The sequence below is a fragment of the Gouania willdenowi genome, chromosome 17, assembly GCF_900634775.1.
Source record: "Gouania willdenowi chromosome 17, fGouWil2.1, whole genome shotgun sequence".
In the NCBI taxonomy this organism is placed as follows: Eukaryota; Metazoa; Chordata; class Actinopteri; order Blenniiformes; family Gobiesocidae; genus Gouania; species Gouania willdenowi.
In genome coordinates this window covers 10,818,041-10,835,398 of record NC_041060.1, presented here as the reverse complement: position 1 = coordinate 10,835,398, position 17,358 = coordinate 10,818,041, and the positions used below count along the sequence as shown (strand labels likewise).

Sequence of the window (17,358 nt, the reverse complement as noted above, 5' to 3'; positions counted from 1 at the left end):
AAGTTATTTAAAAACCTTAAAAAAAGGTTTAATAGCAAACTCACGTGTGAGATCTACAGTCCAAACAGCAACGTCGCGTTGTCGACGCATAATGATGACGTAGGCACAAGGAGGGTCTGCATGACATTATGCCAGTAGAGGGCAGCAGCGTCATTTTTAGAAGAAAAAATAAATAAATAATGTGCTGGTGACTCAGTATTCGCTACTCAAAAGTGATGAAACTCTGAAAGTGCATGATTTATCCCCCAACAATTGAAAAATGTACAAGCTTCACCTTATTTTGAACTGAATTGACACACCAGTGACGTTTTTATTTTTGTATTGTGCAAATCCAGGAAAATAATAGAGTATATTGTTCACCTACATAGAGTAAAAATGAACCCTAATTATAGGCCAAATTTGAAGGAGTGTTAGTTATGTTCTAAACTGTTATTTTCACAATCCAAAATGGCAATATTGGTGATACAATCATATTTTTCATATATAAATCATATTTAATCATACCAAATAACTTGTATCAGTGAGCAATGCAGGTAAATTTGCAAATTTCCACAGCATGTTTTTTTTTTTTTTCATTGTAAGAGGATGTGCATGTCATTACACTACTTTGTGTAATGGGTGAAATAGGAAACCACAGAAGTGCCAATGTCAACCAATTCAAAATTCAAATGTATTAAAACCATTTTTGACAACAAAAAGAGGCAAACATTTGTGGCACCCACAATACTACACTGATAATGCAGTTATGGGGATTGTCGCACTGGTTTTGTGACTATGCCACACATTGACAAAGACAGAAAAATGCCACACAAAAAACTTAATGAGAATTTCTGTTTGTTTTTTGTTTTTTTATTTGATTTATCCTAACTTTGCCAATATTGGTTTAGTAGGTCTGCAATGGTAGTAATTGCCCAGAAAAGGGATGAAAAGGGAATTGTGGACACATCAATGCCTTAAGCTTGACAGAAGGAAACAATGTATGTTGCTATGGATACGGCAGAAATTACAGGCACAGACAGGCTTTTGCGTCGATGAGAGGAATTATGATCACTGTAAGAAAAATAACACAAGGAAATTGATAAGATGAGTCTGAACTAAAAAAAAAAAAAAAAAAATAGACGTCTTATACCCTATAGCCTACTACACATACTGTATATAGATAAAAAACAAAAATAGTTGGCAATATGAAAAGCAAAAAAAAAAAGAGCATGTTTATTGTATAGTGGAAAATATGACGTACAAAACTTCACAAAGTAAAGTTTAAAATCTTTTTTTTTTTTTAAACAGTGAGAACAAAGATGCAAGCGTTGAGCACTGATTGCTCACAAGCTCTTGAAAAGCAGAACTTGTGTTGGTTTCATTTATTTATTTTTGGTAGCTTAGTTGGGTCAACTGGATGTGAAAGTCCTGTTGCCTCATCTAAGCTTGTGACCTGGATGACCGAGAACCTTCACATTCATTTACTTATGTTCATCTCCACGGTAACAACACATGATTCAGCTCCTTTACAGCAAATTGTTACCAACACTAATGACAAATGTGTGTGTTGCCCTCAGTGCATTGCAAAACACACTCTGCATCTTACGTCACTGATAGGAGTAGAACAAATGTGGGCATAGTCACTGTCTGATAGTTAAATGACTAATTCATCCAAATAATGACATGTTCTTCACACACCTTTTTAGTTTTATCTTAACATTTCAGATTTGTTGAACAATTGTAGAGCTACACATAGAAACGTGCTAGCCAAAATGCTATATATAGCCTAGCTTAAAGTCTGGAAACAGATGTGGGCTACAATTTATTTTCTAATTAAAAACGTGTAATAACTTGCTTATTGTTGTAATTAATAATGCTCGACTTCACATTCCTTTTCTATTTAATTTATGTGCAAGATAGCTAGGCTAGCATGTCTAGCAATAAGAAGAATTAGCCTGGTAAAATGTTAATTATTACAAATGTCTGCTAACAAATGTGTTATAACAACATTTTGTTGTAAGTTTACCATACTTTCTTTTCCATGAACAAACTCTTGCTTTTCTTTAGATGATTGGCTCCCAATCTTGTTTGTCTCGTGTACCCCATTCCCATTTTTGTCAAATCATGTGCACCCCCTCTTCATCTCATAAGTACCCTCTCCATAAAAATTTCATATGCTATTTCATTTGTGGACAAATCAGGCTCTCTAAACCCCTAAATGTGTCTTGAACATTGGTTCCCTATGCTTAATATACAAATTCAGAACAATGAGTGAAATTTAAAGTGCAATTTAGTTAAGCTACAACTTTTATGTGATTACTGTACTTCAATAGTAAGTAAATATAGTTTCCTTTGTAAAATGTAAAATGTAAAAATCTCCAATTGTCAGAAGTGTGATAAAATGACTTGTTTCAATAAAGTACAAAAAAATACAGTTGTTTATTGAGCAATAGTACTGTTAGATTGTGGTGAATTTGTCAAAAAAACAAAAAAAAAAAACACTTATTTTTAAATGGATTGTTCAATCTTTCCGAGTACCCCCTGCCACGTCCTCCTGTACCCCTGTTTGAGAACCACTGCTTTAGCCCTATTACTATGTTTATTCTAACAAATCGTGTAGGCTATCGAGATTTTCACGCAGACACACGTTTTGCTCAGAATTCCTTGACATAGACATGTTGACAGGAAATATTTTGTTTATTTAACAGTTTTGTCTTTCTGTTGAAATCTTTCTCTAATTTTATTTCTCTCATTTCTATAGCACTTTGATTGTGCACCAAATACTCCGAACACGTCAAAGAAACTTGTTAATAATTGAAGAGAGACAGGTCAATGCACCACATACCCCAAATATTCTCACTGGCACTCCTTGACTTGGCAAACAAACTACTGTGTGTGGGTAATGTTGTAAATAAAGTCATTAGCTATCATACACAATCAGAAAATTACCCATATAATGTGTTTTTTTTCCCCCTCTACTTTCATTCTTTTTTGTTTTGTTTTGTAGAAAGTGCTTACTTTAATCCTAATGTGTCTCCCACCCACAGGAAGTTTTCCTTGGCCTTGCTACTGCCTGTTTGGTTTCCCACATACAGTATGCACTGCTTTGGAGAACCCTGCAAGTGTCCCTGTTATTTATCATGCTGTCGTCAAGGCGGCAACATCAAAACAAAGCCAAACATATACAGTATAGTGTACATTTTTCAAACAGTTAGAGCTATGACATAAACCTAATGTAGCCTATATATATTAAACAGACAAAAAGCTGAGACATGACTGCTGATGTATTGCTTCGACTCTTGAAGTGATTTAGATCAGATTTCAAGAGCAGAAACTGATACATATATACATATATATATATATATATATATATATATATTGTATTGTATGCAAAGAGTGGTTCTTAATATACTGAACCAAATATTTTAAGTGCACAAAAAACATAGTGGCTGAACAAATATATATTAATTAATTTGTTGTTGTTTTACAAATACAAGTCATTTTTTCACCCTCGAGTCATTTTTAAAAAATATATAAATTTGTTTTCTGCTGCTTTGATTCTAACATATTACTGTTAGTTTCATGTCACAGATGTTAGTTCTACCTCACGTTTTCAGTGAAACGGTCCCAAACTTTTGAGACTTTAGGTTGGTTCTTCTTTTGTTGCTCAATTCTTTTTCACAACGTAAATGGTGAAGCGACACTGCACCCAGCAGTTCGTGTACGGTACTGCAGCAAAAATGAAGCAGAAAACGGCCGCCGGCCTGTTTTTATCATGAATTTACAACATTTAACAACGTGTCGACGCAAATTTTTGTAGTCAACATTATTAATTATGTTACTAATCATTTTGGCATTTTTGTGCAAATCTGGAGACGGCCTGTATATTTAATTCTAATTTTTCTTTTGCCCCCCAGGGCAAGAATCTCAAACTCCGCCTATGGGTTTTCTCATTTCTGAATCCAAGTACACCCTTTGTCCAACAAGAAAGCAGAATATAAAAAAAAAAATAAGAATAAAAAAACTGCAGAGGTAATGATGGAATGAATGAGTGATGACACACAATTTAAATAATCTCATTTTGTAATTAAGTAGAATAAAAAATATACATAATAAAATCCCATGTTTTAATTCTTGCATTTGTTAATTTTCCACTTTCCCTCTTAAGTACCCCCTGTATTGCCATTGCGTACCCCCATTTGAGAAACTTTGCTCTAATATGAAATACTTTTTTAGTCCTGAGTAATCTAACACATAAACCAGAGGTTCCGAAGATTTCTTTTTTCTTTGACAATTAATTTGTTATCATATTTATTAAAGTGTATTACAAATACAGAGCAGCCAGGAATAGGGAACAAAGTGACAAGTGCGCCACCTCAGATATTTTTATATTGCATTTTATTTGAGAAAGTTTAAGTATAGGACACTTTTTTGATATTTATTGTGTGTGATGTGTATTTGAAAAATACTATTAATAAAAAATAGATTAAAAAAATAATAATAATCCGTCTTTACCTAACTTTTTCTTTTTTAAATCGCTCACTTCAGGTGACCCCATTTTAATTCCAAGCGACCACACATGGGGTCCCGACCCCAAGGTTGAAAAACCCTTTCTCACGTGTGCAACAAGTCACGTTTTCAGCATGAGGACAACTGACGTGCTCAGACAAAATATGTCAGGTCAAGAAAGTCTTTCTTTATTTCATATTTTATATTCATTAAAAAAGTATTCATCTCAGTGCGTCAGGGCGCGCGGTGGAGGGGGGGGGGTTGGGGGGGCAGAAGAAGGCGCGGTCGGGTGGATGGGGGCCCATCTATGGAGCTGAGGGGGTGTGTCACACTGTAAGAGCCCAGCTGTACATACCAGGACGGGCTCACATGAACTGTTCTGCTCAGTGGACGGAGCGAGGAGAAGTTTTCTTAAAGTTTTCTTCTCAGTGATTGGTGGTGATTCTAACTCAGGAGGTGGAGAAGCTTTCACCGCTGAGACCACACACACACACACAAAGTAAGTTGTCTTTGATTTAATCTGCCTCTCTGTGTAAAACAAAAAAAAAAAGCAGAAAAGAAAAAGTGAAAGTAGTTGGATGAACGTGATTTAACGGTTTCACGGGTCGATTTTTTTTTCATTACATCATTTATCACATTTTATATCTTTAGACTTTAGCAAAGTGATCACATCAGTGTTTCCTTTGACCTATAACCACTGTTCCATCACCTGATGTCATCCTCCTCCTCCTCCTCCTCCTCCTCCTCTGGTTGAACTTTTATCTGATCACATGCAACCACAATTTAATCAATTACTTCACTTGTTTACAGCAAACATCCATTCATCTCCCAGAAAATTCCACTGTTTCAGCTACTTTCTGAGTTTGTTTGTGTATAAGGAGTCATTCAGTTCAAGTATTATTATTATTATTATTATTATTATTTTCATGCCTTCAGCCTTGTTGGTGAGCAGCCAATCATGCAGCGGCTGCAGCTGATCTATTCCCAGACTGGTCATGCCTTTATGGGGATGTAAACCATTTAGTTTTTTCCTGTGATGATATTCACTTTGGTGTTTATTGTCTATATTTATGAAGAAACTTTGCCATTGGTGATGCTGCATCATAAACAAACCCAGCCTTAAGGCTGATGGTGCTTTCTGAGAGCAGTCTAGTTCAGTGTGTTTCAACCTTTTTTTGAGCCAAGGCACATCTTTTCATTAGAAAAAAAAAAAAAAAAAAAATTCCCAAGGCACGCACACCATCAACCGAAAATGTAACAACAAACAAACAAACAAACAAACTTTGTAGCCAATAATAACAATATACAGTCATTTTTATCAAAGTGTCTCAAATAGGAATCAAATAAACGTTTTTTATGATCTTTAACATTTCTTCTTTCGACTGAAAAGTGCAACTGACAATCTTTATCTTATATTTATATAATATATAAAAACATTATTATTAATAAATATGTAACTATGCGAATAACTCTCCTTGCCCCACCTGTAAATATGTATATATCTATATTCTTTATACTTTTTATAGACATTTTTCTATTTATATATAGCCTCTATAGTTGTATTGTTTATTTGATCTACTTCATTGCACTATTTTTCGGGTGCTTTTTGGGTATTCTCTGTGTTGTCTTCTGTTGTGATTTTTTTTCTTGTACTTCATCTAAAGCTGTATTGACAGTATATTTCCACCACTGCAGGGTCAATAAAGCTTATCTGCTCTGATCTACTAAATGAATGTAAAATATATTATAATAATTACATTTTCTTCTATTGCTAATCGTTAAGACTGTCAGATTTGATCCAAAGGCTTTTATTAAAGGACGTGATGTTCAAGAATGAAACAAATCTAGTTTATTGACATGAACGATGAGAGGTGAGTGGCAGTTGTGTGCCGTTATTTTTCATTATTATATTTTTTATGGCTGTGTTTCACACAGAGGCAAACACTGAGCTCCTCATCTGTTTCTCCTCAGAGTGAAAGCAGTGCTAAAGCGCAGCAAAGTACACATGGTGCTTATAGCAAACAAATATCGCATAGTGGTTTTTTTTTTTTTTTTTTTGACAAGATTTGTATTAATATCACAAGTTAAAGTATAGCTTTATTTGCACACATCTACAGAGGTGGGGGTCTCCTATATTGCTCTGACCTGCAGCTGCGGTCGGGGGCTGCTGTGAAACTGACTGGGAGGGGTCCACGGTAGCACAATGGCATTCTTTCAATGACAATCAATTAGTTTTCAAAAGTTTTGATGGTTCATTGTTCTATGAATCGGTGATAAACACATTTATTTATATATTTATCTGAATAATATCCACTGTTATCCAGGAAGTTTATTATTATTTGGGCCATAGTACATTGTCATCTTGAAGATGTAAATCCTTGTTTTAATCAGAAATAAAATGGGTTAAATGTGACCAAAAATATAGTGGGAAAAGGTGGTGAAATGGGATTTCAAAAACCACCGAAATTGGTTAAAAGTTGTTAAAATTAAAGTGGCCAAAACCCGACAGAAAATGTGGTGAGAATGGTTCAAAGAGTCAATATTCCCTTAAAGTGGCAGGAGCAATTACATTAAACTGGCAAGTAATGGGCATGACGAAATGGTGAATGTGGTTCTATTGACAAATAAGAATGAAATATTGTGAAAAGAGGTTAAAAGTGACAATAACATGCTATTATTAGGTGGGGAAAAGTGGTGGAAAGGGTTTATAAGTGCCGACAATTTCTTTAGAGTGGAAAAATGTGCAGAAAAGGCATTGACATTTGATGGAGACGTGGCAGAAATGAAAGTAATGTAGCAAAAATACATTAAAAGGAACAAAAAAAAGTCATGAAAATAGGTTAAAATATGGCAAGTTGGTGTAGTTGCAGAAAAAGGATAAAAATAAGCAAAAATCTGTTTTTTGAAGGCATCTGGTAGCACTCTCCCAGTGTCTCACGACCCAAGATTGAGAACCCCTGCTCTAAGGATCCAGTAAACATACCAACTGCTGCAGCAATGCCAACACACACTGACTGTAGCTGTAGAGTGAGAGGGCACAGCACAACAAAGGATACAGCATGTGTGAAGGAACAAAAAACACAAAAAAACACTTAATTTCAAGCTTGCTGGAGCATGTTCTTTAGAGCCATTTAACTTTTAGAATTAAAGCACGAGAGTAGGGAAAGGCTGCCAAAGTTAGAGGCTTGTAATGTGGCATATTTTGTTTCTACTGCATTTTAGAAGATAAATTTAATTGAACAATTCTGGGCCATCCTTGGTGCAATGGTATAATAACGCTAACAGCATGCAGTGAAAAACAACATAGAAATGAAAAAAGCTGCAACACTGTTGGTTCAGTTGTTATATTTGGAACAGCTCCGTATTTGCAGTGCTATGAGAGGGATGTTGCATTTTATCATCATGTTTGCAGCCCACTGTGTGGTTTATTTTAGACAAATATAAAGTAAATGATGGTTTCATGTGTTTACTGTCTTTCACATTGTTTGGTTTCTTACAAATTACAGTCAGAGGGGAGCAGATGTACGATTTGGGAGGTCGTCGAGTTACAGAAACTCCTACTGATCTGATCCATTGTGTCTGTCATATTATTATGAGAATTTCAGGACTATGGATGGGAGTGCAATCTAACCATCAGATGAACTCGGGAAGTTGAAAAATCAGAAATGCAACAAAAACTGAGACATACACACACATACGCACACACAATTCCAAGAAAAACAAGCAGGCTCCTCTCCCATCACTTCATTCCTCAGCTGTTGTTTGACCTTTAAACTCTACCACATATCTGCACTTTCACTATGTTTTTCATTCATCACCCTGTTCAGCCTGCCTGGTACTGTGGCCCCAGCAAATCCTACGCACAAATCAATTTTTAAAGAGCAAATGACTAAAGTTTTTACTTTCAGCACCAGTTGAAAGTGTCGTGTCTTTCTTTCCTTCTTTAAAAAAACAAAGAAAACTTATTGATGTGTTGCAAAAAATGAAGATTTATCACAATATTTGGTAACACTTTACTTAAAGTTTTATACATAAGGCTGACATTACGCTGTCATTTATTATGACATGACACTTGTCATTAGCATGAATAAGATGTCATGAAGGCTGTCATTAAGTGTCCTTTGTTGCCCTAACCTCAACCCTAACCCTACTGTACATATACGGATAAAGGCACCCCCGGAAGACCACCTCCACCTGTTTGATTTAAATTATTTTAAATGTACCTCTGTGTCATCCATTATTCACTTGGACTTGGATTTATAAATGGTGGGCTGTGTATACTGTATATGTATACATCACAGTTTGTTTTTAAATTGGTCTTACAGTTAGATTATGATTGAAGCACATTTATTCCCACCTTTGATCACCCATTCGTACACCTTACCCATTTGTCCTTACCCTAACCCTAACCTTCCCTTACCCACGCCTAACCCTAACCCCAGATACCCCCCGAAACCACGAACCCCACCCTTAACTAACCCCAACTCCCCTCCACCCCTTTTTGCACATCCCTGTAGAGCATTTTGTCTTTTATATCCAAATCTTAATTATTTATTCTTATGAACTTTTTTAATTGGGTGGCTGATAATGTGTTTTTTAATCTCACAGGAAGCTGCAGACCTCCACCTCTTTTTTTTACATTGTTCTTTAATTTCTTTTATTATTTTAATTTACTCTTATAGGGAGGGAGAAGGGGTTCCACATAACTAAAAGTGCGTTCACACCGAACGTGACTTCAGCGACTATAGTTGCTTAAATTGCCCGTGAGGAGTCGCTTGAACATAGTCATACTTCTTGCTTGTTTTATCGCTTAATCTCCCACAGTGACGTGGGGGGAAACTCATTGCCAATTGGATGTCGCCACACAGTGTCACTCAAAGTCGCTTGAAAAGTTCAACATTTTCAACTTTGAGCAACATCCAGCGATTCAGGTCGCGCGATTGAGTTGCTGGAATCGCGCGAGTCGCGTTGCTTGAAGGGAGATCGCTTGACATTGAGTCATTTACAGTGATTTTGAATCTAATCTAGTCGCTGAAGTCAAGTTTGTTACGTGCTACAGCATCAGGTTAAAATGGTTTCGCTCCAATATAAGAAGAGTAGTCTTGATGTGACAACAACTCAACTCAACTTTATTTATATAGCGTAAATTACAACAAAGTCATCTCACCGCGCTTAACAAAATATATGGTCCATAGTAAGAAAGAAAGAAAGAAATAAAGAAAGAACCCAACAACATCCACATGAAAAAGCATTTACCGACAGTGGGAAGAAAAAACTCCCACTTTTCAGAGGTGATGCCCACATATCAGAGGTTATATATTACATGTATTTGAAGGCTAAAATGTGTTATAAGTGACTCCAAAGACATTTCTGACACAAATTAGTAACAAAGTTTTCTATTATTCAGCGTTAGACCAGTCATTTAAAGTGCATTCATGTGACGGTTTGTCTATAGTTTTAAGGGTGAGAAAAAGAAACCATATGTGTTCACTTAAACCCACCATTTCTCTGTATACAGTACATTCATTCGTAACCTCACAGTTTTTAGTATGTGTTTACAGGGGCCTTCATACGTCAGTGGATCTTTAAAGTAAGGATGTTGGGTTTATATAGTTTTAGCCAAGAATGCTTGTAACAAACTTTTTGGTGCAGAGAAAATGCAGATGGAAAAGAAGAAAAAAGAAAGTATAAGAAGAAACACTGTGATTAGATTTTAACTGTGTCTGTGTGAGGAGTGTCTGTCTGACTTTATAAATGTCACTGTTTTTGTTTGGAACTTATTACCCTCAGATTTAACCAGTGAGGATGTGCAGGAATGACAAGCTTATCTTCTTGGTGACAAATTATCTAATTTCTTTGAGATTATTAGCGCAGAGTGCAGCAGAGTGGAGGAAGTGACACTGTGATGAATATCCCCACGACGAACAGAACAGAACACACACACGCACACACACACGCACACGGACATCTCATATAGAATCTATAGCGCACACCAACATCTGGGCTTCAGCAGATGTAATCCAGCTGTTTCTAACAGTTCACATCAGATCTCAGTTGGAGTGCACTCGACAAGGATAAATGACTAAATGCACCACGTAGAAGAAAGTAGAGAATGCAGTAATTGTGGGAAAAAGTGAAAGAAAAGTTAAATAGCTGCTAGAGTTGGAGATGTAAATCTCATTGAAATGGAAAGAGAATCCCGAAAGCTAACAAAGACCTTTAAACGCATTGCTGTTTCAGCAATTTTACTAACAACCGAAACAACTCAATTCATCCAAAGCTTGTAGATTACACTTTATTGCTGCATTACTGCCTTGTGTTGGGAATAAATGGTCATTGAATGTGTTTTTAACGGCACAATTTGTCACAGTGTAATATTGTTCCTCACACAAGTCGTACAATGTATGCTAACATTTGTCATTTCAATAATCTTAAAAAAAAAAAGAAGAAAGTAATATGTAGTGGATAATAAAATGTTAAAGCATTTATCCTAATTAAGCAAAGCATGCTGAGAAATCAGGATGTTCAATTGAAATATTAAAGGCAGTTTCCCAGTTTCAGTTTTGCTTAAAAAAAAACACATTTTTTGTCGTTTTAATTGATAACCATACTTCCCCATTTTTTTTTTTTTTACAATGTACATATTTCTGTGTTTTTTCCAGAGGTAAAAACAGTATTGGTATATCCTACTCAAGTAGAAGCAGTGCTACTTGACTATAATTGTACTCAAGTGTAAGTACAAGTAAGTCATACTCAAGTACAAGTAAAAAGTAGCTCAAAGTAAAAGTTCGTTGTTACGTTTATTTTTGGTAATAAATCTTGCACGATTGGAATTTATTTTATTTTCCACAAAGGCGTCTGTATAAAATAAAAGGTTTGTCAAAATGTACAATTATTTTTTAAATAAAATAACACCAATGAATTCAATTAAAAATAAAAAAACAATCATCAGGCTCTAAGTATAGCTACATTTATGAACTCTAAAGGGATAAATAACTAGCATCAATGCTGTTTTTGCACCATGCATTACGTTTTAATCTGATTGGTCGGCTATGATGTGATGCATTTGATTGTTGTCTGGTCATTTCATTTCTTGTAGTTTCACAATGTCCGTTCATTGTTCTAAAACCAAAGGTTATAATTTACTCAGTAACGGTTGGGTGTAGAAATGTGACAAATTACTTTGTTTATTTTAAAATGTACTTAAGTACAAGTAAAATGACTGATTTGAAAATATACTCAAAAAAGCACAAGCACCCATAAAAGTAACTCAATTACAGTAACGTGAGTTACTTTCACCTCTGGTAATATGTAATGGATAGTAATACTTTAAAGCGTTAATCCTTATTATTGTTAATACTCGGTTTGAAACTATAGTCAGCAAAGCATGCTGGGAAATCTGGATGTTGTGTTGAAATTGTAAAAGCAGTTTCCCAGTTTCAGTTTTGCAAATTTGTACTTTTGGTTCAAAAAACTCGACGCTTTTTTCCAAATTACAATACTTTTGTGTGTGTGCCCTTCAGAATGCCAGGTGAACGGCTAACTGTAAGAAGCCCGTCAGAGATTGGGCGTTTTTCCGGAGCAGCCCCGCCCACCAGGGTGGAGCTGACCATTCAGAAGGAAGGCGAGAAGAAAGAGGAGGGAGGATGTTATCGCTGGTTCAGGAAGATGTGTCCCTGCTGCTGTAAACGCCAGAACAGCAGCTCCTACGATGTTACGGATAAAGTGGAAATGCACCAAACTCCCGTCCACCGCTCCAGTCTCTGAGGTCCCCAAACCAAAGGTTGAGAATGGAGAATCAAAAGAAATAGAAGGTAAAGTTTAAAAAATAAATAAAAATTGATATTCCGTTGTATTCTAACAAGTGTCATTTTTACCCAGAAATCAAGCTGTCAGTGTGTTCCGTGGACCTTTTGAGCTCCAAGGAGGGTCAGAACAGGAAGGAGCATCACACTGACCAGTACCATGGAGATGGACTGATCATCCGCAGAGGACAGAGGTTTAATGTAGAGCTGGAGCTAAACAGAGCCTACAATGCTGATACAGACAAGCTTCATCTGGACCTAAAAACAGGTATTATTCATGAATAGTGTCCAAACTACACCTGCGTATTTTGTTTAGGGTCACAGAGAATCTGTCTGGAGCTTATACCAGATTATTCTGGGTCCAAATAAACCAGATGTTCTCAAATCATAGATGGGAACCTAAAATGGTTCCAATCTGTGGACGTATTGTCATTGTTTTGTTATTTTCATTGTTTTCTCTCATTTAGTTATTTACTCTGGATTCATTAGAGGAACAGATCAATTTATTATTTTAAGAAAGGAATGGATGGTTTCCTAGGATACTTAAAAATATATATATATATCGATATTGAAAAAAGTGTTTAATTCATAATTACGATTACGAAACCAAAAACAACCTGAAATAAAGAAAGAAGTAAAAAAAAAAAAGTCCGTCTGTCCCCTGGTTCCAGGTCAAATTGCTTTTTACTTTGAAATTGGTTAAACAAATTCCTCAAGTTCATCTTTGGTAATTCAAGAGCCACTTTTGATGGATCAGATGGTCCCCATGCACTGCGTTCACATGAATGTGTTGTCGGCTAAAGCATGATCTCTTGACCTAATGGACACTAGGGAGCAAATTATTCTGTGTGTTTGCTGTGTTTAATAAAGAATCCAAAAAAAAAAAGAGAAAAAAAAAATATCAAGCAGGAAGAACAATCTAGAGAAATTTTAGAAAAAAACCTGAACGTGCTTTGGGGGTAACTTTCAAATTTCAGTGCACGGATATTCAAACCTTAATCATTTTGTTAAGAGGCAACATTGCTAATCCCAATCTTCATTTTTATGAGACAGTTCACATACAGTACATGTTCATTGTTTTACTGCTTCGTCAATTATACAGATTGTAGATTTTGTAAAATACATTAACCGCTTAGGCCACTGCATCAGCGTTCAGCTCTCAGATTCTCATCTTCCACATAGCATTTACCTAAATGTAAACAAGGAGAATCACTCTCCATGACTCTTTTTGTTCATAAATGACTCTTTTTCAAACAATCTGTGGAGGCAAATTTCAGTATCCTGCCTTTACAGTGAAGAAAATGACTTCACTGGCTGCTGCGCTAAAAAGACACAGCGCTCTGTCTCCAAATCCTCGCTTCTGATGGTCACACACACACACACACGGGGGAGCAGGAGGGGCGTTACGCTACAGATGTCTCGCAAAATGTGTTGCAAACTCAAGCAGCGCAGATTCACACGAGAAAAGTAGTTTGTGCACCTGTTGCGGCAGATTCGAGAAGTTGTAACCGGCGAGTTGTGGTTGTAAACGATGATTTACGGAAGTAATTAAAAAAAAAAAAACACATGTGAATAAATGCTGGATTACAAGTTGCAGCTGAGATTTTATGTGTAAATATCAGTCTATACATTTTTTTCCCCCCATCACTTGTGACACGTGTGTGGATTTTTTATACACAAGCTCACGTCACACTCTACAAGCGCTGACATTTTGCAACATATCTACCTTCATAGAACGAAAGGGGTCCCAAATGCTACGCGTAGCTGGCATGTTTAAATAAAGCAGCAGCTGAGATACAGCCACGCCACAAGTTTTGGATTTCCTCCCAACAGCCCTCAGTGTTAACAGTTTCCAGACCTCAGGACACCAGACACCTCCCTTTGGTATTTACAGACCTCATCGTACTCACTTGTGAATAAACCGTGGATTACATCAGCACACAAATGGAATGTTCCATTCACTGCTGCTGATTAATTATTCCAGTTAAATAAATATATATTATTACAAGAGCTATTCACACTTTCTCAACCAAACTGAGAACTTTCTCTTGTTTTGAAAGCTAAAGGAAAGAGCCAGCGTCAAATGACAAAATAGTAATCAACAAAGAGGAAACTGTGTTTTTCCATTGATTTCCTTTTAAACATACTCAGAGGTAGAAGAGGAAGGGTGGAGAAGGAGAACAATGCTTTCTCGATAAACTTTCCTCAATTACAGTAATAGCATAACAGTGTGTCTCAAAAACAAATCAACAGGAAGTGTAGATTCCAGAATATGGAATGGCGAATTCATTCACAGCAAAAGGACACACCACAAGCTGATAGCTTCATAGTTTCTCACATGAATCTGGGAAGGAATGGGGCTCAGTGTGGGAAGCTTCTGCTAACAATTTGGTTAATGCTGGGAAGCCATATGAGGAGAAGGTTATCCTGTGGGCGTGGTTTGCATTTGGGTAGACTTCCTAAATAGTTCACAGAAGGAGTTACAGATGGCAGAGGTTATTAACCCGCATTCTCTGTCCAATTATAAAGAACGTAACAAATAAATTGATGAATTTGCAGCACAAAAATGGTTAATAAGAAAAAATGAGCCACAGCTATTCCTACATTTGCTTTACTTCTTCCCAAAGAGTCATTAGAATACTAATATCAGCAATGGAGATTAAACCGCTAACTCCCAGGGAGGGAAATGCCAACGCAATCATCTTCCGTATCATTAAATCAATCATGAAAAGGAGAATTTGCATATTTTTTTTCTCCTGCTGTCCTTGTAATCGCAGAATTGCCCTTTAAGTATTCGTCATAATTGTTTGCACCATAAAATCTTCCTCAGTAGATTCACTTCCCACTCAGAGCCATTACTAATATTTCCAGGAAACCACAGAAGGGAAGAAGAAAACCAAAGTGGTGATATTGAATCTGTAGTAATCTCTGACAGTAGCAGCAAGAAGGCAAAGTGTATAAATATAGTTTATTTCTAAGTCACACGTGTCAAACTCAAGGCCCGAGGGCCAAATCCGGCCCTTTAGAGCATCCAATTCGGCCCACGGCAGCAAGCAAAAAAGTCAGAGAATCCATGAATCATTGTGGTCAATTACCAACTAATTCAGTGGCAGATATCGCCAAATGAATACACAAATTCAATGAAACTCCACAATATCACAGGGCTCACATTTTCCCCATGCCTATATTACATGAGGCAAAATCCTTCAATTTTCCTCAAATTATTCCACAAAATGTTCCCTAATTACATAAAAACGGGTCACAAAATCAAATAAATTTAAAGTTTGATATCTGTCACTTATGCTTTGATATCATCAGCGGCTTGGCTATTTATCATTTATTTATATGTGGAAGGTCAAACTAGAGCACACAAAAATGATCAAATTACTAATTTTACAGCCAAAAGTGACAAACAATAGTAAAAAAGGGCAAAGATGTGGACAAAAAGAGGCAATATGTAGGGAAAAAGGAAACAAGTGTTATTTATTGGCAAAATGTAGCTTATTTGGATGAAAAGTGGCAACAACAAAAAAAATGGTTAAAGAATTGAATTGAATAAAAGTGTCAAAAAGAACTTGCAAAAATAGACAAAAATGAGGAAAAAAAGGATATTTATTGAGAAAAGGAAGCAAAAATCTTGCAAAATGACTTAAACAGCTTCATTAAGTTTTTAGATATAGATAGAAAACAACAATACAAAATCCATTGTCTACCTAATCTCTAAGGAATTTATATAAAAATGGGTCACAAAATCAAATAAATTTAAAATGACTGATATCTGTCACTTATTGCAAATTAGAGCACAAAAAAGATTAAATTACTCATTTTCCAGCCTAAAATCTGTGGTCCACTTAAGATAAACTGCTTATTTGGCTCCTGAACTAAAATGTGTTTGACACACCTGTTCTAAGTGTTTTCATTTATCTGGTTTCTAGGGCCACTGCCTATGGTGTCCAAAAGCACCCATGTAATCATCCCACTGGTCCAGCAGCCAAAGGATGGACACTGGGAGGCAAAGATTATTGAGCAGAACGGCAACAAGATCAAGCTCTCTGTCAACTCTCCACCCAAGGCTGTGATTGGCCTGTATGGCCTCTCCGTGGTAACCAACCCTTTGAAGGGCGAGGGGTCAACAACGTACAACTCTGCAAAGAACATCACTCTGCTCTTCAACCCTTGGTGTGAAGGTACGCTAACCGCAGTAGGGGTGGGGGAGAGAATTTTAAAGTATTTAAAGACAGCGATATAGGGAATAGATGAGTAATAATAAGCAGGCGTGTCTCACCCGTGGGGGATGCGGGGGAGGTGACACCCGCACTTTCCAATCACAGCCAGCCATGTGCAAAGCCGCCGTTCTGAGAAGGTAAACAAAGAGTTAACAGCGATGAGTGGTGTGTAAGTAAAGTGACAAAAAGTTAGTAACAGGTGTCAAAAACTTGGTCCAAAAGTGGCAAAAACATGGCAAGAAAATAGCAAAAGTGACTAAAATGGGCCAAAAACAAATACACTTGACAGAAATGAGGGAAACAGGTGATATGTAATGCTTAAATGAGCAAAATGTGACAAACAATAGTAAAAAAATTGCAAAGATGTGGAACAAAAAGAGGGGGTAATATGTAGGGAAAAGGAAACAAGTGCTATTTATTGGGCAAAAGGTTGCTTATTTGGATAAAAAAGTGGCCAAAAAAAAAAAATGGCGAAAGAATCGACAAAAATTGGATAAAAAGAAAAGAAAAGGGGCAAAATAGGCTAAAGGAAGTTTCAAATTACTTAATAACAGCTTTATCAAGGTTTAGTCAATTAATTTAAAAAATTAAATTGGGAGTCGACGGTTGCCCTATCCTTAGAACACCCTCAGTTTTAAAATTGCTGCTCCACCTCTGATAATAAGTGACATGAAGATAGATAGATAGAAAACAAGAAATATAAAATCCATTGTCTACCTAATCTCTAAGGAAATTACCATCATATTGTTTCAGATGAGTGTAAGGAAGGCTATCATAATACACAAATGTGTCGCTGTCCATCAACAACCCTCAGCGTGACGCTCTCTAACTGCAGCAGT

General features: G+C 36.3%; 2 protein-coding genes across 4 annotated transcripts in view; one reads left to right on the top strand and one right to left on the bottom strand.

The window, feature by feature from the left end:
* The window catches only part of nop9 (NOP9 nucleolar protein), a 36,171-nt gene that overhangs the window by 15,983 nt on the left and 2,830 nt on the right, over positions 1-17,358 (bottom strand). Inside the window, exons 2-3 of one of the 3 annotated variants that reach the window (XM_028472199.1) lie at positions 16,579-16,648; positions 45-116 (exon numbers count right to left, since the gene is read on the bottom strand). The gene's annotated coding sequence lies outside the window, so the exon portion shown is untranslated. Of the gene's footprint in view, positions 1-44; positions 117-16,578; positions 16,649-17,358 lie in introns of those variants that run through there. The other 2 variants (XM_028472200.1, XM_028472201.1) reach the window with 2 other exon arrangements.
* Positions 4,864-17,358, top strand: part of tgm1l1 (transglutaminase 1 like 1) — a 28,738-nt gene continuing 16,243 nt past the window's right edge. Inside the window, 5 exon segments of the mRNA XM_028472193.1 lie at positions 4,864-4,987; positions 12,012-12,227; positions 12,229-12,302; positions 12,370-12,561; positions 16,229-16,480. Of these exon segments, the coding sequence (XP_028327994.1) occupies positions 12,013-12,227; positions 12,229-12,302; positions 12,370-12,561; positions 16,229-16,480 (733 nt within the window). The 5' untranslated portion in view covers positions 4,864-4,987; position 12,012.